The sequence below is a fragment of the Lepisosteus platostomus genome, chromosome 12 (genome assembly GCF_059453375.1).
Source record: "Lepisosteus platostomus isolate fLepPlt1 chromosome 12, fLepPlt1.hap1, whole genome shotgun sequence".
Lineage (NCBI taxonomy): Eukaryota > Metazoa > Chordata > Actinopteri > Semionotiformes > Lepisosteidae > Lepisosteus > Lepisosteus platostomus.
Window position 1 is genome coordinate 38,643,093 of NC_142622.1, and position 25,283 is coordinate 38,668,375.

The 25,283-nt window shown below is 35.6% G+C and overlaps 1 protein-coding gene across 5 annotated transcripts in view; it reads right to left on the reverse strand.

Annotated features, from left to right (window-relative positions):
- Positions 1-18,866: 18,866 nt before the first annotated feature.
- csmd3b (CUB and Sushi multiple domains 3b) overlaps positions 18,867-25,283 on the reverse strand; it is a 561,056-nt gene continuing 554,639 nt past the window's right edge. For all 5 annotated transcript variants that reach the window (XM_088601884.1, XM_088601883.1, XM_088601882.1 and 2 more), the window contains 3 exons: positions 22,496-22,583; positions 21,313-21,448; positions 18,867-20,917 (listed from right to left, as the gene is read on the reverse strand). In XM_088601884.1, coding sequence (XP_088458010.1) covers positions 20,758-20,917; positions 21,313-21,448; positions 22,496-22,583 — 384 coding nt within the window. In that variant the 3' untranslated portion in view covers positions 18,867-20,757. The remainder of the gene's footprint in view (positions 20,918-21,312; positions 21,449-22,495; positions 22,584-25,283) is intronic.

Sequence of the window (25,283 nt, forward strand, 5' to 3'; positions counted from 1 at the left end):
GCTTGACAATTGACATTTTGTTTTAACAATCTGATAAGAAATTTAATGGATAAATTTAATTTAAGTATGGATTGTAAAAATATAACAAAGAGGCAGACAAAGAGAGGAAATAATTTGACTTTGGATGAGATGAAGAACTCCTAGATGTCAGTTTAGCTGGATATGGAAGTACTGTAGCTTTCCATAGGCTATAGTGAAATGATTCACTATAGCCTATGCCTGAGAGAAAATGAAACCTTCCAATGGGAGGCCATTTGTGTAAAAATAAATAATACTAGCCTCATAAAAGTTGTCTTGGGTATGACAGAGATGGTTCAAGGATTTTGGAAGATCTGAAGTGAGATTGTATAGGTGAAGAAGTGAATACTGAGGGTTTCTGAAGTCCCAAATGGAAAGATGAGCCTCATTGTCCAGCCATCCATTTTCTATCCCTTTTATCAACTACAGAGTCAAAGGAGACCTGAAGATTACCCTGGCGAGCAATAGACACAAGGTGAGGTACATCTTGGATGGGACACCAGGGCACACACAGACACATACAAACTCACACTAGGGTTAATTTTCCCAGCAACAAATTAACCAACGCGTATATGTTTTTGGACTGTGGGAGAAAACTGGAGCTGCTGGAGGAAACCCACATAAGTTGGGGGAATATGGAAAATAGCACCCCAGGCTCAGAATTGACCCCAAAGCCCCAGCGCTGCAAGGCATGAATGCTAAACACGGCACCTCAGTGCCACCCACCTCATTGTCCTGTCCAAAGAAACATCAGTTTACACTGCAGCACAGAAACATGATACAGGGGTGATGAAGTGGAGCAGCCATCCCCAGTGTTGCCGGGGCTGATGTGCTGCCATGTCTGGAAAGAAGAGAAGTTGAGAAGTTGCTCGTCTTGACTCCAAGAAAGGAGTAGAACATCAGGCCATGGGTGGAACACGTCAAAGGGAAAAACTAGCTACTGCTGCCTTGGCCAGAACCTGAAGCCTGGCTGTCAGCAACAGAGAAGGTGAAGTTCAGAAGTCTCTGCACCAGAGGCAGAGGGGGATGATAATTTGATGTTGCTACCACCCTGCTCTGAGACAAAAGTTTTATCACATGCCTCAGTGACATAAAGATATTATTGCTGCACTCAGTATTTCAACACCAGAGAGAGGGGTCCAGAGCCTTGGTGCCTTGGTGCTCTGCACTGGAGAAAGGGGATAAGCTTCTACCTGGATCTTCAGTGTCATGTGAAAAATCTGAACAAGAGATACACCTGGTATATGACTCAGGGGAGAAATTGCAATGGTTTGTCCCATCCACCCACCACTGTTTTCTGATTCTGCTGGGGGAGGTACATATCTTGGCACAGCTATTTCTCAATCAGCCACAAGAGTTCTTTGTGAAAAGAGTGGGATTGAGAGATGAATCCAAAGTGGAGTTTAAAGTCAGTTCAGGGACCCTGTGGCTGAAACCTAGCTGTCCTTTGATTAATATATAAACGTAATAGAAACAAAAGATGTTTTAGAAAAAAGGCATTTTTTTTAGGTTTGACTTCAGGTTGACTGTTTCACTGTATGCTATGTTATCATACAATGAATAATGAGTACAATAGTAAGATCATTTCTTATGCTTACACCTCAGCAGATGGATTTATTTAACATTTACAAAACTTTGAGGCTAAATAAAAAGTGTTAAGTATTATCATATTAAATTATGTTCTTTAAAATGGAAGAGCAACACTATTTCAAACACTATTTCACTAGGAGTGACAACACTCAAGATTAAAGCATTATGAAAGGATTATGGAGTGAAAATTTGGCTGAGGGCTGACCTCCTGGCCATAGGACAAGGATGTCAGGAGCGATTGCTAATTACTGATGGCTGTGTCTGATTGAACTTGGTTGTTATCAACCAAACGTTTGTTATAAACTCTATTTCATGGGAACACGATTGAAATTACAGAGAGCACAAAGCTGTAAAGTAGCCATAGTAAACAAGTGTACCAAAGTGTACTATAGACCAGTTTCATGTAAAGAACAGTTAAAGGACAACACAATCACAGAGCAGCAGCTTGCAATACTAAGACAAAATTGACTATGTATTTCATTATAAAACTATCATTAGATAAAGGCAAGAGCAGAAAAGCATGTCAATTTAGTACAAAAGCATGCAAGTCTCTTCCAGTAACTGCCTCTCCTGTACATGTGCTACGTGAATATATAAAAAAAACATTCTCTCGAATTAAAGACTACTGCAAAGATTGTCTGACAGCTTCATTCTGAGGCTTAAAAGTAATATATCAGATATGTCTTTTGCTCATTACATTAGATCCATGTTGTAAGAATGACAGGAAATTGCTACTACACATTATGGTAAATAAGAAACTAGTCCTCACAGACAAAATGCAATATTCATGAAATACTTTGTAGCTTAACTGTGTGTTGAAATTCGTTATTCAGGAAAATGGCTTTCAAGCCCTGATTTAGCCCTGATTACTTTCATCTCTCCCTTGCTCCCTTAAGACAGCAGACGGTTGGATACTTAAAGGCAGGACAGGACAACTTGGGAAAATGCCTTTGATTTTCAGGTTTCTTTCCTGAGTAATATTTTCTCAAAATAAAATACCTTGAATTGATAGAAATGAATAATATATTCCCTTTATTAGGAAAACAATTTTAACATACTGTACCATACATGTTTGAGTAACTTATTATGCATTTTAGAAAACATTTTCTTACATAATTTGAGAAAACTCGATGTACAGATATGGAATCCACATTAAAACTTGTGTCCAAAATAAGCAGGTTGTGGTGTACTGTGGAATTATTAAGCATGCTGTGTTTAGCTTTTCACTCCCCAAAAAAGATTGAATGGTGGCAGATGTGATGTGTTAGATGTTAATGAAAGTTTCCTTTAATCTGTTGTACTTCTTAAAATTTACTTATAGAATATCAATAAGGAGTCATGTAACTAAAGGGAAATTATGGTATCTGAAAATAAAAATAACCAAAAGAAACAACCTTCTCAAGAGATTCTAAAGCTGAATATTCCTGATCAGTCTTATTAGTTCCGTTCTTAATGCAGACCTCCTATGTGTTCAGGGAAGACACTTTCAGTTTTATTTCAGAATTATCAGAAGTATGATAATGTTTAATTAACAATGTTTATTTATAAAAAATATAATGTATTATTACTGCAGTTATAAAAGAAATCTAGGCAAAAAACAAATACAACAGACTATACAATAAACTATTATTTTATATTTGGTTGACTGACTAATCTTGCATACTGTAATTTAATAAATAAAAATTAGTACAAATGTAAATATAGCATATATATATATATAATTTATTGTATTTTATTATTAAAGAAAGTCTTTATTATCCCCAAGGGGCAATTTCTTAAACATACAACTTGCGCATTGGTTGGGAATCAAACTGTGGCCTCCAGCATGGCAGACAAGAATTCTATCACTGAAGGGTCAATGCCTCACTATTACAGGATGGGCAAAAATAAATAAATTTCATTTTTCATTACAAAACAAAGAAACATTTTATATAATATATATATAGATAATTAAAATTACTGATGTTCTATTTGCTTTCAGGGGAAGTGAAACCAAATTGACCTGAAGTGTTTTGAAATCAAATGATATGAATAAAAAACGTCTTAGTTTCTAAGTCATTGTTTGAACATCATTGAAATCACTACTGGGCTCTTTTTTTCCCCCTTTTTTACATGCTTATTTGCTTTTAAACACAATATGTATTTAAAGCCACTGTGTATAATACAATTTTAACAATCAAAATCTAATTTAATCTGTTTATCTGTTTTTTAATTACTATATATAAAAAATATGTGTTACTGTACAGTTTCATTAGAGCAAAAAAGGTATTTAAACATTTAAATGTATTATAAAAATAAGATTAGTGTGACAGCCACATGCAGCTGTGGTACATTAAGGATTAACTGCACAGAAAAAAAACAGCGTTATGTGCTGCTGTTAACGATCTAATCCTACCATTCATCCATTTTCTAACCATTTCATCCAATTCAAAGTTGAGGGAGAGCTGGAGCCTATCCTGGCAAGCAACAAGTGCAGGTTGGGATAGGTCCTGGACTGAACGCCAATCCATGACACAAACACAGACATGCACACACATGCAACTTGGACCAGTTTTCTAGAAGGCACTTAACCTACAAATATGTCTTTGGACTGTGGGAAGAAACTAGAGCACCTAATAAAACCACACAAACACAGGGAGAATGTATGAATTGCACAGAGATAGCTCCTCTGGTCTAAAGTGAACCCAGAGCCCTAGCTCTGTGAGGCAGCGATGCTAACCACTGTGCTACCAAGCTCATAATTCCATATTTTGATCCTATAAAATCAAAATTAACCCAACACTTGTAAAATCCAACAAATAAGACTATACACTTGTTGATGAAAAACATTGTTGATAGCATAAACAATGTTTTTAAAAAAGTAATTAGTCTCTGGCTAGACAATTAAACCTCTTAGTTCATCTGATGTTAAGGATTTGAGAAGAACATCAACAAGGGCAGTTTGATGGAAATTGGAAGAAACCAGAATATTAAAAGTGAATTTATTAAAACGGAGAAGAGGAAAAAAGTTAATACTGTATTTTCTGTTTCATTTATGTCACCCCTAGCTTTTACAGTATGTGCGTTCTTTAATTTAGCTAAATCATGAATATGCAGGCTAACTACCAGGAACATCAAATTATTCTTCCTCCAGATTTATTCCAGATGCTATTGCATCATATTGTGGATTTGAAGTTAATGTGTCAGGCGGCACAATTAACGACATCCAAGGTGCTTGAGGCAACACTGCAAGATAGTTGGTATACTTTGTTTTTTCATTTTAGTACTTGACAGAAACAACTTCTACAGAACCAAATGCAACAAGTAAATTATTTAAAAATGTTTTACTTGTAACATTGCAGTGCTTTTATAGCCTGAAGCAAAAACATAGAATTAGGTCTTTACATTGCACACACAAAGTACATTGTAAAAAAGGCAAAGTATTTTAAAATACAAAGCATTACTAATTTAATTTTAAAGGTTGTGAATAATAAAGTGATACAAATAAAGATGTGTTTCAATTATTTGTGAGCAGTACATAATAGTGATGGTTTACATGTTCCATTTGCTAAGTGTGATATATCCAGAATCAGTCTTAAATTAGCTTAGTGTTGGACTCTTAAATTTCATTATTAAATAACTAGTTATACAAATATTAAATTTCAAAATATCATATAAGTTCTTTTTTACTCATTTTCTTTTTTAACCATTCTCCTCTTAAGGTAAAATATATTTTTAATATTTGAATATACTGTATATATACATTGTATATATGTACAGTATATAGTGTGCACTTCACTGGTGTCAGTTATTTTGTCACGATTTTATTATGATACCTGAAATTGATATTATTGGCAGGTTTTTGTTTTACTTATGAAGTAAAATTGTATTTGTTCTTTTCTCTTTAGAGCTTTGTCTACCTTTTATTTGTCATTATAGAAGAGCAATTATTCCAAATTTTGAAATACTAACACTTGTATATCTTGTAATGTACAGATTAAAAGACACCTATTTCACTATAATTTTTTTTAATAATAACTTTATTTCAAATTTATTTTCCAACACAGTATATTAATTCTCTAATGAATGGGAATAAAGGAAGACCCATACAGAGAATGACCATTTAGATCCTTAGTCCAGAAGACACCTTAAAACCTTTGTGTTTTTAATTTCAAAGCTGCCTTTTAACAGAAATAAATGAAGTGTTACAGTTTTATTAAATTGTTTTTTTAATGTCCTTTGACAGCATGATTATGACAAAAAACTTCAGTTTTGCTTTTATTCACAGGTTGCAACTGTTTTTAATTAACATTTTCAATTATTTCAGGCAAAAAACGTTTTCAAAAAAGTCAAAATTATCCACTTTAAGGTGCTTATTATAAGTTTATTTAGAAATTAATTATATATCTGATACATTATAAAGCATCAGTATAATTATTGATGGCTCTCTCAAATGTAATTTGAATTTTGTAGGTTGGAATTTTGACAAAGATCACAGAGTGAGAGAAAATAGTCTATAAGAGAGCAGATATGTTCTCCCACTTGGTCTCCTCAGGGCAATATATTATAGACCATCCTGTATGTTCTTAATCCTGTATGTTCTTAGCTACAGAAAGCTGTAGAAGACATTTTGAGGACAGAGACATCATTAAGTTTGCTGATGACTCATTTTCAGATGTAGACATACTGTAGATCATGGGTGTGTGGTGTACTGCAGTATTGTATTTTACTGAACGGTGTAAGAACTCTTTCCTTCAACATAATGTGTTGAAAACCAGAGATATATTCACTGATGATAGAAAGCAACTGCCAACTACAAAGCTAACAGTTGTTGAAGAGCAAAACATTGAAATTGTCAAAAGTTACACATATTATGGCACTATTCTTGATTACAAACTAAAGTTTGATGCAGAAAATTACAGATGACATACAGGTATACTGTATAAGAAGAGCCAATAGCAATTGTTCTTCCTGAGAGAAATCTGCTTTGAATTTATTTTATTGTAATACAATGACTTTTTTCCATAGAGTTTTTGTTGAATCTATTCTAATGTTCACAGTTGTACCTTTGTTTGATAACCTGAAAACATGCAATAAAACCAGACTGAGCATGTAGTGAAAGTTATCGGTGCACAAAAGCTATAGCTGGTAGACATCTATACCAAGTAGTGCGAGAGGCCAATATGATTATTGATTGTCATGACTATACAGTACATTGCAATGTAAATTGATCACATTTCAACAGGGTGTCAGTTCATATGATCTATATTGAAATACAACAGAACTCATCCTTATTCATAATGGCTATTAACCTGCTTAATTTGGGAAACTGATTGTTGTTGTTTATTTTTTCATCATGCATGTATAGTATATATCTGTCTCACATACTAATAACCCAACTGATTTATTTGTTTTTCTAAATTTTGAGGATTACTTAAATCTTCTATCAGCATGTGCATGTTTCTTTTTGTTTGTGGATTCATGTTGTGTTGAATGCATTATGTATTGTGTTGTGTATTATGCAGAGTGCATTATGTCTTTTACCTGCATGCATAAAAAGATATTAGAAAGTATTATCACTAAAGTACAGTATCCAGTAATATTTTATACTGACATGCCTAATTAACATTGAATAACTTTCCTAATAGCCATATATTAAATTGGCATGAAATATTCTGAATAATCACCCTAATATAAAATGCTGGATGCTTACTCAATATAACAGTAGTATGATCAATGTTATTACAGTTCATTACCAACAATACTATTATTGTGAGTTGATATTTTGTATATGGAAATGAAAACAAGATGTTTACTTGCATTCTGTTATTCACCCATAACAAAGCAAATGCACAAAAAATGCAAAACAGACTACACAGTCCTTAATTTAACAAACACCAATGTTAGACTAGTATCTACTGGGAGACTAAATTTTAAAATAGTTGCTACAGTTGCTTTCAAAGTTGCTGAAATAATTAAATAACCTACCATTTGTCTGTTTTAATTATCTTTGAGTTAACCACAATGGAGGCATTTCTTTGGGCCTTAGCACAAAGCCTGTAGAGACCGTCTGTCGAAGTTGGACAAAATCCAACATTACGTCATGGAACAAATAAAGAACTGCTGAATCTTCAGACTCCTTAGAATTGGAAGTTGGTGTCATGCCTGATATATGAAAATGACAAATAACTTTGTGCACAGACAGATGGTTGGCTGCTGTAAATATTAACATACAACTTTGTACATTAAAACATTACTTATAGTACAGTACCTCTTCTAAATTCTCAACTACTAGAAGGTCAAAAGCTGACACAGCTCACTTCTCAAGCAAGTAGATTGTGGCAGTAGAATAAAATTTATTTTAGATATTTATTGTGTTTATGTATCATATATATATATACTGTATTGTTGCGGTTAATTTATCGACGTGTTATTGTATCAAATTGTATTTAAGAATCTAGATAAAATGGCTATGGAGAGAGATTTGATGAGGCAGGTCATAATATGTTTAGCTTAGAAGACAGATTCATCTGTCTTGATGACCTGTATAGCTGTTACATATTAGGTAAATACCTTTGTTCAGGACATAGCCCTCTGGAATGCCTTGTTTGTAAGTTTGTACATAGCATAACTTGTATGTTGTATGTTTATGCTGTGTATTGTTGAGTGTCTGTATTTCATTATGAATAAATATTTGTTTAACCCAGTGTGCTTGACTTATTACTCTTTTCACCAAAGCTGTGCCAGAGAACAACGAACTCACGTGCCTCTAAATATACCAGCTGCCTGGGTATATTTTTGCCAACATCTTTACAATTAGATGGTTCTAATTGTCACGACGCGTTAATCAGGACCCTATGCACACTAGGCAGAATCCAGAAGGGAGTGAAACAAACACGGGGGAGAGAGAACTAGGAACGGGGCTGGTAGACGAACAGGGGGGAGTGTTGAAGGTGCACTGGTGCTTGGAGAGGGGGGCATGGTCCAGGCAAAAGTCCAAAGGGAGTCCGTAGGAAAATCCAGGGGGAGCCAGAACTCTAGAACAGGGTAATCCATCCTTGACAGACACGACAAAAGTTAAAAACCGGAGGAGGATCCGGTGCAGTGACGGGGAGATGCCGTTATGAAGCCAATGTTGTCGGGGCACTCCTGGACCCGCTGGTAGGCGAGTTTCCAAGCGTCCATCTTCTAAAGCAGAGCTCAAAATGATAGGAGAGTCTGGCTTATAAAAGGAGGGGCTGGAACAGGAGGCAGGTGCAAAAAAACAGAACAGAAACAAGAAAAGAGCCGGAGTGACCTTAAGAGGAGGGACTTACAGTCATGACACTAATCTATTTGCTGTAGATTAATCTGCTTGCTAATTTCTGATATTCACTGTAGTCATAACCTTTGGTTGTAACAATATATATTAAGAGGCATCAAAAACCCAGCAAATGAGTTTCGGCACAAACAAGATTTGTTTTTAACGTCTATCAATTCAAGGCACATAAAGCAACAATTCCAACCTGTGCTTTAAACTTGTGGTATGAAACTTACTTTTTATTACACAACTTGAGGCATATGGACACAGTTGTAAAACAGTTTTATTCAATAGGATATAATCTGCTGTGTATAAATTGATCTGTACACTCCCTGTATGATTTAATACATTTGACCGATGTAACTAGAAGAGATTACTTACTGCACTCATCCATTAAAATAACATAAAATCCCCCTGTTTCTACATATTTAAATGATTGTTTTTAAAGACTTTAAATCGACAATTAGCTACACATACATCAACAGAGACTACTGCAGTGAACAGTCATTTAGTCCACAGCATGGATAAGCAAAACCATCCAATTAAAAAATAACAGTGACAGCTCATGCATGAAAACTATAGTGATATAAATGAAATACAGAAGGGCCCATAGAAACAATATATCAACACCACTTAAAATGCTAAAAAGAAAGGGTAAAATCTCTCCTTTAGAGTATTTAAAAAAGAAGTATACTTAATCATGAAAATAGCTTTCAATTAACATGTACACCTTTCGTGTATGTAGCCTTAACAGAACTTAACATTCACCCATCTATCCATTGATTATCAGTAACAAACATTTATTCCTTATAAGACTTGCAGCAACCCAGAAGCATGAGGTGCAACTACACCTTGTAATGGATGCTAGTCACACACAGGGATGATTTGGAGACAACGATTATACTAGCCAGCCAAAACCTACGCATTATCTTTGGAATTGAACATATTGTAGGACTCAAAAGATCTGCGGCAATAGAACTATCCTAAATTTAACACTATTCAAAATCTAGGACCATATTAATTTTCCATAAAATTAAAGTCTCTTCATCAAGCAATTAAAAAATAATGTATATATATAAATATCTTTTAAACAATCACTTACAACTGATCACTCTGGATATGCAGTAATTATCTTCATAAATCAACTTTAAAACATTTCAATTACTGAACAAAATTAAGACCTAAATCCTGTCCACAATTCCTGAGTGTGATTGTTAGAGAACACTGCAGTGAATTCTTCATTTGAGCAGTTTATAAAAGTACCACAACTGTTTCAACATGAATTGTATGGTCTACTGTACATACAATCTTTCTACCTACACTTTACAAATGTAACTTCAATGTTTAAGGTCAGTTGGAGACAAATGCTAATGGAAAATGGTAGGGGCATGAATGATTCAACTATCTTTATTGTTTGCTATAAAATGTTTTCTGGACATTTTTATGTATTGTTCTTATCCAAGGTCATCTGGACTTTTTTATGCAGCCCTAGAAGAAAAATATATGAAAACAAAAAGATATTCTCAGCATTGCTGCTAAAAATTGGATCACAAATTAATACATAAATTAGAAAGACAGCATTTCATTATACTTTGAATGGGAATGACTGCGGATCACAATGTCTTGAAAGGAATTTGGGTGTTTTCTAGTGATTACTAAATTGTAAAGATTTTTTTAGTACCTACAGTAAGTGTATGCTCTCATATAATGTAAATGTTTCATATTCAAAATATTTAGCTACAGCAATACAAAATAAAACAGCAATAAAACAAGACTTAAAAAAAACATTTTACTGTCACTGACAATGTTATTTAAGATCGTGATTCAAAGGAGAATCTATATATTTTGCTAGGTCTAACTTGAATTAAGTGTGTGAACAAAACTAATGAATTAAGTATGCTTTCTTGAAAAGCACCATAGTTATTAATTAGGTACAGAATCAGTTTATGTACCATAGTGGAAACTATGCAAAATATTATTGCTATATACATGATTATTTTACAAAGTAAATTATTAATGAGGCATTCCAGACCCTATTCATCTAGAACATATGAACTTTAAAGCAAGCTGACATATTCATTAGACAGTGATCATCTTCTATTATCCCTTCAATTCAACATTGGTTTTAATATTTAGTACAAAATACACAATTTAATAATAGGAAAACTTTTTGTTTTTTTTGCAACATTTGTTTCACCTTTATTAAAATAACCTTTTCTTAAGAATGGGATGATGGTTCACTGCTCTTACCATAAGATATTACCACGTACTGTACCTATACAAAAGAATTTAGTCATTTTGCAGATTAATTAAAAGAAAGCTGAGAAGACAAGAGACAAACCACAGTATGCATCAACAACTGCTGCAACATATTGTACTGTATCCAATCTTTCAAACATAAAAAACATTCAGAAGAAGACTAACAATAAAGTACAAACATAATGTATATACAGTTAGTTAAGATATTATCAACTGTGTAAAGCACAGAATGCATACTCTATAGTCTAAATATTATTATTGCTTTTTTGTGTCATTCTATTAAAAAATAAATAGAAAGTCTACTATTTGTATTCAGACAAGAATATATAAGTATTCCCAAAATCTGCTGTGTTACCACAGGCCAAACATCCAAAAGCACTGGCATTCCTATATCTGATCATTTGAATTTCAGACATTCCTCACACAAGTGTTTGAGCTGATGTTTCACAGTTTACATGGGTCCAGGTAATTGAACACTCATAGTGCGAACAAAGTGTCAGACAGATTGCACATGATTTAAGATTATGAATTCCCTGGGCACATAATATCAATTTCAATGTGCAGGTTCATCAGTCAAGCACTACTGCCACACTGAAACATCCTTTCCATCAATAATAAGCCCAAGCGAAGTATGTTTACTCAGCAAGGGAAAGAAAGTAATGTCATGTTGCAAATTTCTGATTAAGAAATCTACATGGAGAAATATACAGTACTTTAAATAGAAAATATATATTGGCCTTATAAGGATTTAGTATTAAGGGGGCATTGAACTGGACTTTAACTGAATGGTTCTTAAAATAATGCAAAGTAATATTTTGCTCAGTGATTAAGCTGCCTTAACCTTTTCCTTTTGTGGTAAACATTAGGTTAACCCATTGCATCTTTTTCATTGGTCTCTGTGTACATAAATTCAACAACTGCAAAATTATACAGTACATCAAACAACAAATATCCATCCATCCATATTCGAACCCCATCTTCCAATTCGGAGTGGAGGAGGAGCCAGAGCCTATCCCAATAAGCAACAGGCGCAAGGCAGGGTACACCCTGGATGGAATGCCAGTCCGTCACAGACATGCGTATACTTATACCAAGGCCAGTTTTCCCAGAATTAAACTACCAGTGCCTTTTTGGAATGTGGGAGGAAACTGGTGCACCTGGAGAAAACCCACATGAATACAGTTAGAGCATACAATCGTCACACAGATAGCAGGTCCAGGATTGAATCCAGGGCTTCAGCCTTGCAAGGCAGCAATTCTGACCACTAACACACTGTGCCACCCCCCAAGCAATAAATATCTCAAATTTAATTTTACTGTTGTGAACCTAACATATATGGCTGTTAAGAAAATTAAAAATAATAGTGGTGTGTCAAATCTTCATGGTTAAATATATACTGTGTATAATATCCTCAACAGTGTATCTGTGATATACTGTATCTGTGAGTTGGTTTTGGGTATTGAAATGCTTCATTAACCCTGGTCAGCTCTTGAAAAGAAACAGGGTAATTCAATCAAATGCATGGGAAGCATAACACATTATTAGCATTTAAGAGTAATGAAGTGTATGCCCCAGTATCATCTATTAAAAAAACCTTAATGCAGACTGTGACATGTCTACCAATCAATACTATTTTTATATACAGTATATATATATAGAAATACTCTCTTTCCCTGGAATGAACTAAAAAATTACAAACTTGAAATTCAATAACTCAACACATTATTAAGCAATGTTAAAAGTATGATTTGTTTAATATTGCTGAGAAGAAACAAATTTGGAATGTGTATTATAACAAGTCAGGGAATTCTGACATATGTTTCTTTTACCAAGGCAAAGATAAATCTGGGAAATATGACAAAAAATGTGCTTTCAATAACATTCTTCTGAAAAGACTGATTGACACAGCACTGAAGCTCATCGTTACATACAGGTGTGTTATATGCAGGCCTTTTATACTGGAATAGAAGATCATATATTGTATGTACAAACACACAATGTAGACAAAAAGGATTTTACTTTTTTTCTTTTTTATCAACATCATCATCATGTTGTTTTATTTGAAATATACAGGAAAGTAAACAAACATTAGCCAATATGTTCTTCCAGACACCAATCCCTATGCAATACATTATCCTACTTGTTCAAACATGTAAAACTAAAATCTTATTTGTCATGTACTGTAACTATACAGTAGCTTTAATGTGGGAGAGCACACCTATTCTGGGTTGTGTCTTTCCAGATTCCAAGTTACCTCTGTGGGATGTCAGGCTCATCAGTGACGTTGATCATCCAGTTCCAAGTTGATTGTGGTTGTACCAGTTAATGACTGACATACAGTATATTTACCTATTGTGGGTGGAGTCCTAGCTGCCTTAAGTTGCAAAAGTGTCTGATGAACAGGCATGAGAAAGTATAGTAGGTGCATGATTTATTTTCGCTGGTTGGGAAATCAGTCATTTAGCTGCAATAGGTATTAACTTTCAGCCTACAGTATATGCATTTGCTTTTGTTATTTTTGTAAATAAAGAACAGCACTTTTAGGACTTTCAAAGGTTCTAGTCTTTCCCAGACCCTATATCTGTCACTGTATTTTCTGCTATTAGAATATATTTTTAAGACTGCACCTGGAAAAGGTATTTAGATAAAACTATGCCATGACTTTTATAAAGATTTCTTTTGAATACTGCAATATTAATAGGATAGAAGTACAGTCACAATGATGTGACAATAAATTGTACAATGCAGAAAATCTATAGATTAAATAGGTTTCTTTGCTCTGTAGTGCTGCACACTAACCATAAGAGAAAGTCAATTCTCTCATTGTACTTTAATAATAATAATAATAATAATAATAATAATAATAATACATGGATGTCACTGTGGTACAGTGGTTAACATTGCTGCCTCGCTGCGCTGAGACCCTGGATTCTCTCTGCGTGCTGTCTGTCTGTTCTTCCTGAATTTGCGTCAGGATCATAGTTTCACATCTTATCCAAAGAATATATGGTACCTCCAGTCTAGTGTCTCCATTCGCCATGTTGGAGCACTGATTTTGGAAAGTTTAGGTGCTACCTGCTGGTCCACTACCTCCATTCATATCAGCAACCTGGTTTTCCTTGGGTGGTGTGCACTATGCCCAATTCTAACCAAGCCCCAGCTTTGCTTGGATTAGAATATCCATAGAGATCAGACTGGTAATGCTGGTCCACCATAGTCCAGCAGCTGGTGCAGCATCTGCTAAAATACTACAGCCAAAGGTTTTCATCTGAAATATACCTGAATTTTCAAATCAGTCCATGTGGAAAGTTACAGTAGATTTTGAGCACATAAACATAATAATTTTAAAGCTATTTTAAGGGTGTATAAAGCTGAACAAGACAGGCTTGTTGTTTGGAAAACACACATTAGCATACAAGGCAGGCGGGTTCAGTCATCACCTCCAGAGTCACGAATGGGAAGGTCAGTGAGTTGACCTTCCCATTGGCGAGGACAGTCTCTTAATTTTCCTTTAGATAACAACATGTCAATTCAATTTGTTGCTCACGTTATCACAAGAGTAGTCGTAGTTAACTTATTTTACAGATACCATATGCAAAATACATTATTTAAGAGGAAAATCTTAAAATCTAATCTAGGAACCAAACTGGATGGAAGAGTAATGGATGTAACCATAATTGTATACATATTGTGTCACACAAAGTAGAGGAAAAGAAAGCTAAACATGTATTCATGTAAACAAAAATAAAATAAAAAAAAATCTGACTGTAAATATGATGACTTTAAAGTTTTACAAGACATAATGATAACCTATGGGCAGAACTGAAAGCAGCATTGGGGACCTGGGTTCAATTTAGGATCTGGGGTTCTCTGTGGAGTTTGTATATTCTCCCTATTTTTATGCAGGATTCCTCTGGGTGCTCTGGTTTTCTCCCACAGTACAAAGATATACTGGATTAATTGGCTTCTGGGTAGATTGGGCCTGGAGTGAGTGTGTCTGTGTGATGAATGCCAGCTTTCAAGCTCTCCATTTCTCTTTCTTACAGATATACAGCAAACATAACCTTTGTTTCCAGGAACCCCTGGCTCACTCAACTTGGCTCTCCCATCCACGGCCAGTCGTCTCTGCAGGGGAAGATAGATGTTTCTTGTCTCTTCTGAGACCCACTGGCACAAATCTTCCACTGATGCCCAGTTTCCAACAATAAATACTAGTCTACTACTACAGTATGTAGAGACTCTTGAGAATCCAAATCAATTCAGGAATACAGTACACACTTGGAAACAAATGCTAAATTTTCTGGAGCCATCTATTTTTAATAAATCCACTCATAACAAAATCCTTGGCTTTTTTAGCTTTTCAAGCCTAAATCTGATAAGGACTGCTAGTGTTAAAACACAGGAGTTGAACAAACACTCCTGTGCTATCTAAACTCTCTCTCCCTGGACTTCAGCAACTTAGACACTCTGCCTTCTGCTCTTGAGTAATAATAATGTGACTGCTGCTAGTCCTAAGGAAGTTCTTATTAAGCACAGGGCCAATCACCAGATCCCTTTCCCGCCTGTGGAATTTCATTCCACAGGATTCCAATTTGTGAATTAAGGCAGGTGTGTCCAATTTACTTCACTGACGGCAGAAGCTTTGACTAAACTTCAGCCTGTTCCATTACATACTATGTGTGCCCTGTGATGGACTGATGTCCCATCTAGGTTGTATTCTGGCTTGTGTCTGTTTCTGGCTTGGAGAGGTTCCAGCTCTCCTATGACCCTTAATTGGAAGAAACAGTATGAAAATGGATGGTTGGAAATGTAATATACCTGTATATACAGAATATTGTTCAAAATCTGTTCACAATCCACTCTATGAAACAATAGCTTTATTGTATGGTTGTCTTCATGCTGAACATATAAAGGAAAATATAAAATCATACCTGCATTTTAAAAGCTAATTATATTTGAAGTAAACTACTTATTACTTTATCTATGGATACAATGAATGTATATATTAAGCAGGTATACAGATATAAAATGAAATGAGATTACTTCTAGCTCTTTTTCCTGTTTGGCTATCATGGGTTTTTCTTAGTGTCCTGTGACTGGGATTTTATTCATTTTTATATATGCATTTGACAAAGCAGAAAGCTTTTATACTGATGATTTATTTGGCGGATAATATGCCTCTGCAGCTTGAGAAGCATATGGTGCGAAACATAGTTGTCAGCACAGGATCGATGGATCATAGGAGGCATTTGGAGAGTTTATTGGAATTTTCAGTTAATTTAAAATATGCAATGTAATGAATATTATTTAGGTAAAGTTTACGTCTGCCAACAACAAAACAAGAATAACATTAGGTTTTTATTGCTACTAGCCAGCTGTGATGAGGACTCCCTGCGTGGCGTCACACCTGGCTCAATGTCACCATGGTGGAGTAGGGGATAGCTGGCCAGGGCTCTCTTGCCTTCCAGTGCAGCAGCAATTCCTGAAACTACCAGGCATCCTGCAAGCTTGTGGTGATGTCATTAAAGGAAGCAAGAGCTGAACCTCTTGTGTAACACTTAAGAGCTTGTAATTCATCACATGAATGGTCCAAGGGGTTGGTAGGTGGAAGGAGACTAGACTGTGTGAGCCTAGACATATAGTAACACTGTGAGCTAACTTCCTACTGTAACTGAGAGGGTGCCAAATAAGTACAGCTGGTGATTGTTAAATGTTATTACTGCTATTGATGACATATGGGTGAGGATGTTTCCACCCTTATTCCATGTAATAGTATTTGCCTTTTATATTCTCTATAAACTTCGGGTTTATTTAAATATCTTTTATATATTTCAGTCACCACCTTCAAATCTCTGTCTAAACATACAGTAGTTTGTCACAGTGTGACAGGAAATGCCTTGTCAGGCCAGAGCATCTTGCAGCCTTAGCACACACTTTTACTCTCTTTTTTGAAGTAATTTATTCTCCTTCAAAATTATTTTACAGGCTGCTTAATATCTGTTCTGTTGACACCATCATTCTTACACTTTTTGCTTCAGTGAGGAATTTCAGTCACCAATGACCTTGCCCTCCACTAATTGTGGTTACTTTTTTGATGGCAATGTTCACAAGATCTGTGTACATGTATTTGCCTCAGCTCCTGATTAAGGCTTTTTCACACTGCTGCTTTAACCTTTTTTATTTTTTCACTCTAGTGATCTCTGACACCTTTGTCCTCTTCTTTACTCCCAATCCTCGCAAGCCCTAAACACCCTAAACTCCTTTTTGGTGGACACCACCACAAGTGGTGATCAGGGATTTTACAGCCCTGATCACCACTTGTGGTGGTGTCCACCAAAAAGTTGCATTCTGTTGCATTCTCAAGACTCACCTATTTAGACTGCAGTTATCTCTTCCTCAACATTTTTAAACAGAAGGTTTACTTTAAAAACTGAATAGGACTTGACAGATTTCTTGGAAGACAACTTAATATGAGATGTCATTTTCTGTAAAAAAAAGGCTGCCAGCAATTTTCTCTTTACTAAAAAAAATTAATTCATGAAGTTTCAGACTCTACACTTCAGGAATATAAATGTTGCCGGATTGAGATAACACTGACATGACAGCTTTAAAGAATCTCATTTTTTTGCAGTAGTGCAAAATGTTCCCTGCTTCTTCTGTCTAAAATTAAACTCCACAAACAATAGAACTATGCCAAAGTGAAAAACATGTGTACCATACATGCTGTGTCATATTTATTTAATTTGTAACTAGTGGCAATATCTGAAAACAGGGGAAAGGCTAAAGCTGTTGGACATTTTGTCATTAGAGGATTAGAGGATCTATTAATTTTAAAAGATGACAGAGTGTACTGTAAGTGAATACTCCAGAAACAACTTATAACCACCAGTACCACTCAGTTGGTTAGAAAAAGTTCAAAATTGACTGTTCATTGTGAATCAAACTAATATCCAAGCTAATTTTCTGATTGGTTCAGAAAATCCTGCCACTTTTATTTGAATGGGATGCAGTAAGCACAAATCATGTATATAGAATATGTCACTGAATGAGTGCAAGCTGAAAATTGGTGTCCCTAAAATGTCAGGCCCAGGCCCAATCTCCAGTTAAAGACATTTATGACATAGAAAAATCTGCATATTGAATCATTTCAGTTTGATAGAAATACATATCTCAAATGTTGCAGCTCACACCAAGCATTATATTCTCTGAAATGGCTCAGTAGCTCCTCCTTGTGTACCAGAAGGCAAATAGAAGCAAAAAAAAAGTTTTATTGAAGATGTTAAGTGTAGGTTATATTGCATTTCACATGATAAAAGTACTGTTGTGATGTTCCAGTAGAGTATACTACCCTATTACTACAAGGGCTAGCATTCTAAATATAATCCTCAATATATGGTAAATACAAGTTTAAGCTCTGACAGTTTTTCTTCCCTTTGTTTCCCTACTATCAAAAATAGTTACCCAGAATGAAGATAGCAATATGGGAATGAGACCCATAAAACATCCATGACTCACATGTCAAGGTTATGTTTGTGTATAGGCTCTTAGATCATGGTCTTGTCATCTATACAAATATTCTACATTTTGAAGTCTAATTTTTCTTATTCTGTTTATTCTGCTTAATTTCGCATCTTCATTTGAGTATTTTAGGTTATATTTGCTCCAAGCTACATTTGGAAACAAAAGCATAACATTTCAGAAATAAGACAGAAGAACCAAATACAAAAGCAATTAGCCTTTTTAATCTTACATTGCATTGAAAATTTACATAATAGATTCATACATTTTACAAATTATTTTTTTTCCCATAAAAATATATTTCTTTACAAAAAGTTTTTTTTTTCTTTTCCTTTTTATTTGTATGCATTAACATAAGAGGAGTACCCATCTGTACTGCAAATAGTCTAATTTGAACGTGTTCATTCCTAAACGATATGGGTGATTTTGTAATTATTGCAGTCATTAATATAAACAGCTAAGTGACAAAATAGATAAGACACCAAAACACAAATATTGTTTTTGTTAAGAGAAAGCAATATTGTAACAAAACTGTATAAATATACAAACCACTAATGCTGTGAAGCAGAATAAATTACGTGTCTATAGAATAAATCCATGAAATAAGAAAGGAGCAGCAACCCTGGCTTTAATGATTTTTGGTAGGCACTGTGTAAAAATGGTAGAGTCACTTTAAAACATTGTCATCCACTTAAATAAAAGCACTAAAAATAATAAGAATAATGATGATATGGGACTATGATTGCATTGTTGCCAATAAAAACTAGGGGGGCATTTTGCACATGGTTAAAAACAAATATTTATTTCATAATATCACCTAAAGTGTATAGCCATAAAAGTCTCCCAGACTACCTATTTTGATTAATTTTTTAACTTGTCCAAATTAGCTTGCTATAAATGACAGAAATATAAGAATCCGCTAAGAACTCAAGTCTTTTACAAGGCACAGTGATATTATTTCATACTACTTTCTTCAATACATACATGCAAATGTACTTCTGCCAATTTATGACCGGAAAGTTTTCAAACTTTAAGGGGAATATTGTTGTAAAAAAATGATATAAACTGACATAAAACTGATAGACCAATAGCCTCAGTGTAAACTCCTGATTGCATTCTGTCAATTAAAAAAATAACAAAGGAGGCAAATAAGAATTTTCACTCCATGGATTATATGCTGGTAGTCCAGGGACACGCAGAATCAGTATATTTTATTTATTTAATATATTTAATATAGCGTTACTTGGCACTGCCCAATACACAGCATAAAAACACAACAAATTCAAATGTATTACCTCAAAAGGGAATTTTATTTTCTCCTAAATTGATTGGGTCTGTATAATTTAAACAATCATTAAAAATCTCGGTGTGAACAAAACAAAGCAAGCATAAAAATGTGAGGATAATGAAGGATACAAATAATTTGATCAAATATTTGTCATCCAGTATTTGCCTTAGACTGAACCTGTTTTGTTCCTTAGTCTTTGTATGCCACACATTATTCATAAAGTACAAACTCAAACTAAACTATATCAACTATATGTTGCTTTATACGAACCTTATAGGGAAAGGGTGGGAAGTATGATTTGGGAGGGGGGGCATAAGCCAATGAAAAATGAGGAAAATAATGAACTTTGTGGTTATTTCATTTGTGCATTTTTTTTTATTTTAGTGAATAGCATCTTTGAAATATTTGTATAAACTCTTATATAATCTCTTTACCCAAACCCACCCCAAGTGGTATCATATAGCACAAAAATATAGGTGGTGAATGCTCCTCATATATATGCAAGTAGATTTACAGATCCTTTTACTTTTAAAAAAGACAAAATAAATTGTGAACAAGCACTCCCAGAGTGCACAAAAGGTAGCTTAAGGACTCTCCACTTTGATCATGAAGATAATTTTTTCATCAGTCTTCTAAAACATTTTGTTGGATTCATATTTGTTTCTCCAGACGCACATGACCCATTGGTTCCTGAAAAGTGTGCTTTAAATATCAGTGGCTGTGCACCATTTGGACTTGAAGTTTCATGAAATCCAGTTTGCAAAGCATTCAAAAATATTCAATAGTTTCCATACAGTAGACTTCATTATACCATTGTGCAGACGGTGTTAAGGTTGGGGTCAAAGCGAACAGCTTTTCCTTCCACTGACTTTGCATTTGTGTCATACATAGGATTCTCAAAAGCTGCTTGGCCATTATTATTCTCATGTACTGAACAGCCGGTATACTGTGTTTTAGGTGTAGTCCTACAGAAATCAGATAAGATAATCATTTAAGTACACCACATAAAACACACTACACAAAAATAAATTTTCATTACGTTGCATATTAAATACAATATACTGTTACTTCTAGCTAATCTAAAAGCATTATTTAAAACTTCTTATTGATAAATAAACACTTTTAAAACACTATTTTCAAGATACAATGCACTGTTTAAATAATACTATTCACAATTATTTGTTTCTAATGCACTACAACAACTGAATCTGATATTGTCATGCTTACATAGAGGCAAACACTTTGTTTAGAATGCTTTTTGTTTTTCATGGCAAATTATAAATTAAAGACATGAGAAAAACACAGTAAGTTAATAAATAGGATGTTGCAGCACATACTGAATTTGGAAGAACATACATACCGCTGTTTGTATAAATAAAATCCAAATCCCGCAAATATCAGGGCAAAAAAAGGCACAAGGATTGCTATGGCCACAGAGCTACTATTTGTACCATGGTGCTGATTTGAAGAGTTATTACTCTCTGACATGTTTAAACCTAAGAGAGACAAAGAAATACAAAAAAGTATGAATACATTAATTGTAATGTGGTTTCTTGATAAGATCCCTAGAAACAACAACAAAACAGACGAGCACAAATATGAGTGGTTTTGCTGGAACTATACTGTTGATTAATCTAGATTTTATGTGGAGAAAGAAATCACTGAGAACAGGAACAATGTGTTAGTATAAGGTAAAAAATACAATTTATCTTTCCTTGACTTCTCTTTTGTTTTGCACTGAATCCATTTAGTTTCTAACACAGAATTGATTATAATTTCATGGGGTCATATTTGAATTAGGTGCACTACATTTGTCTTAAAAGTAGACAGAGGCACAATATCAATTTTACAATTCTGTTTTTCTTATTGTGTTCCCTTCTTTTATACCCCTCATTTATAATCTTGTAGGCCTTTTCTACTTTCCATTATTATAATTGTACATTCTGGGATATTTAATTAGATCCTAGTTTCAGCAAAGAATGTTTTTTGTTGGTGGAGAAAAGGTTGAAAGGGTACATGATTAACATCCGACAGATTCCATTAGTATTGTTGAAAAAGAGTCCTTTTAAGCTACAACCCTTTTACTGATCAATTCCTAGATTTCTGGAATCAATTATTTGCATTAAATATTTCACGTAAATATAAAATGTTTGTTTCCAGTGGGATAAAATTAGAAGTAACTATGTAAAATGAATTCCTTTAGAATATTTTAAAATTAGATCCACACTTTTACAGTATAGAGTCGATGTTAGACGTGGATCTTTAGGAACAGGAGATGGCCGTGGGTCAAGTCCATACTGAAGACATAATTCTTGTACCCTTGACCAAAATATATATTTGAGTTACGGTATATCTCAAAATATAAACGGTTACCAGCCTTGAAGTGGTGGGCTGGCATTCCCTGTGAGAGCCTATCATCTCATGGAGGTGTCTCATACTTAAATCTATTTAACTAAACTGGAAATAATGTAATTCCAACCTGATGAGGCTCTAGGCACAAATATACTGTATATTAAAACAATTGTCATTGTATTTTCTGTTACCTAATCGCTGAAGTCCAAACTGGCCATAGTCTTTACCCTGTATGAATCCTTGAAAGACATATGTTGCTCCATCAGGTTCTGCTGAAACCTAAGTAAGGCATGGAATACAATATAGATAATTAAGCTGTTGAAAAAAACAACTCTATACAACACTGCTGTGTATTACATAGGGTACATTCAAATCCAAATTTTCAATAACTGACAATTGTGATTTGAAGACTTGAATGCAAATACTTCTTAAGAGGATTTTTATACACTTGGTAAAAAATGCAATAAACAGGAAAAAGATACACATCTATTCATCTTCTAATCTGCTTAACCAGTACAGGCTCATGGGGGCAGCTGGAGCCTAACCCGGCAAGCAACAGGTGCAAGGTAGGATACACCCTGGAAGGGACGCCAGTCCATAACAGGGCACATACAGATACTAAAACTCACACCAGGTCCATATTTCACTGAAGCCAATTGATCTATCACCATGCCTTTTGCAAGCAGAAGTGGCAACCGCATTCTACAAAGAGCTCTTTTCTGCAGAACATGATACAGATGGAAGCAGGCGATGCTCTTCTAATGATGCTCTGCGTGGACGTCAAGATCCTGTCCAAGCTACTGGACAGCAGACTGAGGACCGCCCTACCCCACATAATCAACAGTGACCAGACATGAGCGGTGGAAGGACAATCCATCAGCTGGAACCTCCAGCTCACCGGGGACGCAATCGTCTGGCCGAACACTGAAACGTGCCAATGATGGTGGTGAGCCTGGACCAGAAGAAAGCCTTCCACAGAGTAAACCACAGCTATCTGTTCAGAGTGTTGGAATGCTTCACCGCGTTTCAGAGAGATTTTCGGCCACTGGATAAAGATACTGTACTCTGAAGTTGGCAGCAGAGTCAACATAAGTGGACACCTGGGGGTTTTCATCCCCTAGGAGTCAGGAGTATGACAAGGGTGCCCTCTTTCACCACTTCTCTGTGTTCTCTTCAAAGAGCCATTAGCAGACACGGTGAAACCTGCATTAGCAGAGGACCCTGTCATCAATGACCTGGCGATACCGCGAGGCGCGAGGGAAACCCTCAAGATCTCCCAGTACACAGACGACATGACGCTGTTCCTGAGTTCGGACACAGGGTTGAAGAGAGCCCTGCAGATAATGGAGCAATACTCCAGGGCTTTGGAATCGAAGATCAACTGCCAAAAGAGCAAACTCAATTTCATTGGACCCTGGAGGGACAGGATGACTGCGCCAGAAGGTCTCAGGATATTGGGGGTTTCGTTCCAGAGCCAGGACAACGAGACCATCAACTGGACTGAAAGGATCGCCAAGGTGAATGCAAAGCTGGGTATGTGGAAAATGTGGTTGCTATCCCTCACGGAGAAAGTAGTGGTGTTGAAGGCAGACAACCTGCTGGCTTTGGTTTATCTGGCTGTGGTGTACCTGCTGCAGGCCAGACTCAGATAAGCACTGCAAGGGATGGTCTTCAAGTTCGTCTGTAGAGGCAGGTATGAGCACATCACAAGAAACAGAATGTGCCAGCCGGTCAAGGAAGGGGGGAGAGGCGTGCTGCATTTCTTCCTGAAACTCGACTGCATCCTATTCTGCAACCTCTGTCGGGCACTGCGGGAGCCCATCAGCCACAAGTACCAGTAAATTGTCAGGCTGTGGTTCTCCATTCCGATGAGGCACCTGGTCCAGTGGACAAACACTGGACCAGAACCAGAAAAGCGACTGGAGACACTCGATCACAGGAATTTTCATTGCCCCTGGGAAACGTGCTTCACCGCAGAGATGCAGGAGCATGTGCTCTGGAGCTGCCCCTTTGCCAAAGCGGTGAGGGTCAGAATGGACAACACCATGCAAGTCCTGGAAGTGAGAACAGTACTAAGCTACCAGGGCATCCTACTGGGGCTAGTACCTACCAGATTGGACAAAGGGACACAGTACTTGCTTTGGCTGCTGGTGTGCCTGATAAAACAAGGACTGTGGAACGCGAGGAACTCTCTCATCCAACACGGCACAGACTAGGGAGCAAGGGAGCTGGAGGAGAGGACTTTGGGCCCTGTACAGAGACCAAAGTGGAAATCCCTGTTCCCTGAGCTCCTACTCCGCAGTTTAAGAGCTGGGACAGGGAAATGGCTTGGGCAAATGCAAATGGTAGGGCTTGGAGGGACTCTTTCATGGCGCAAATCCAGCACCATCATCCACCTGCACTTTTTAAACTTTAATTTATTTAAAAACAACAAAATATAATTTGTTAGAATGTGTACTTATTGTGAGATGTGTTCTTTGAAATAAAGTTTATATTGAAAATCAGCATGTCTTTTGACTGCAGAAGGAAACCAACAGGAAACCAATGTAAACACTCGGATGACTTAAAAACCTCATGCAAAGAGCACCCTAGGAATTGAACCCAGAGCCCCAGAGCTTTGAAGCAGTAACACTAAGCACTGTACCATCCAAAGATAATCATATATGGATAAAGCCAAAATTCAAGACAATCAATTATAATTGGAGAATATTTTAAATGAATTGTGCACTTCTGTTTAGTAAACAGAAAACGTTTTACAAATTAGGGCATTATCTGTTTCACACATGACTACGTTAGTGAATAACAAAAAGAATTAAGAAAAACATGACAAAATAAAAACACGCCTGTCACTACATTTTTTTGAGGCAATTTGTTTGGCAGTGTTAGAGATTATCTGGTCTACATGCACGAAGAGATGATTATTTCATATCAGGTATACGTGCAGAACTAAACTGCAGATAGCACTCAAAATGCCCTCCT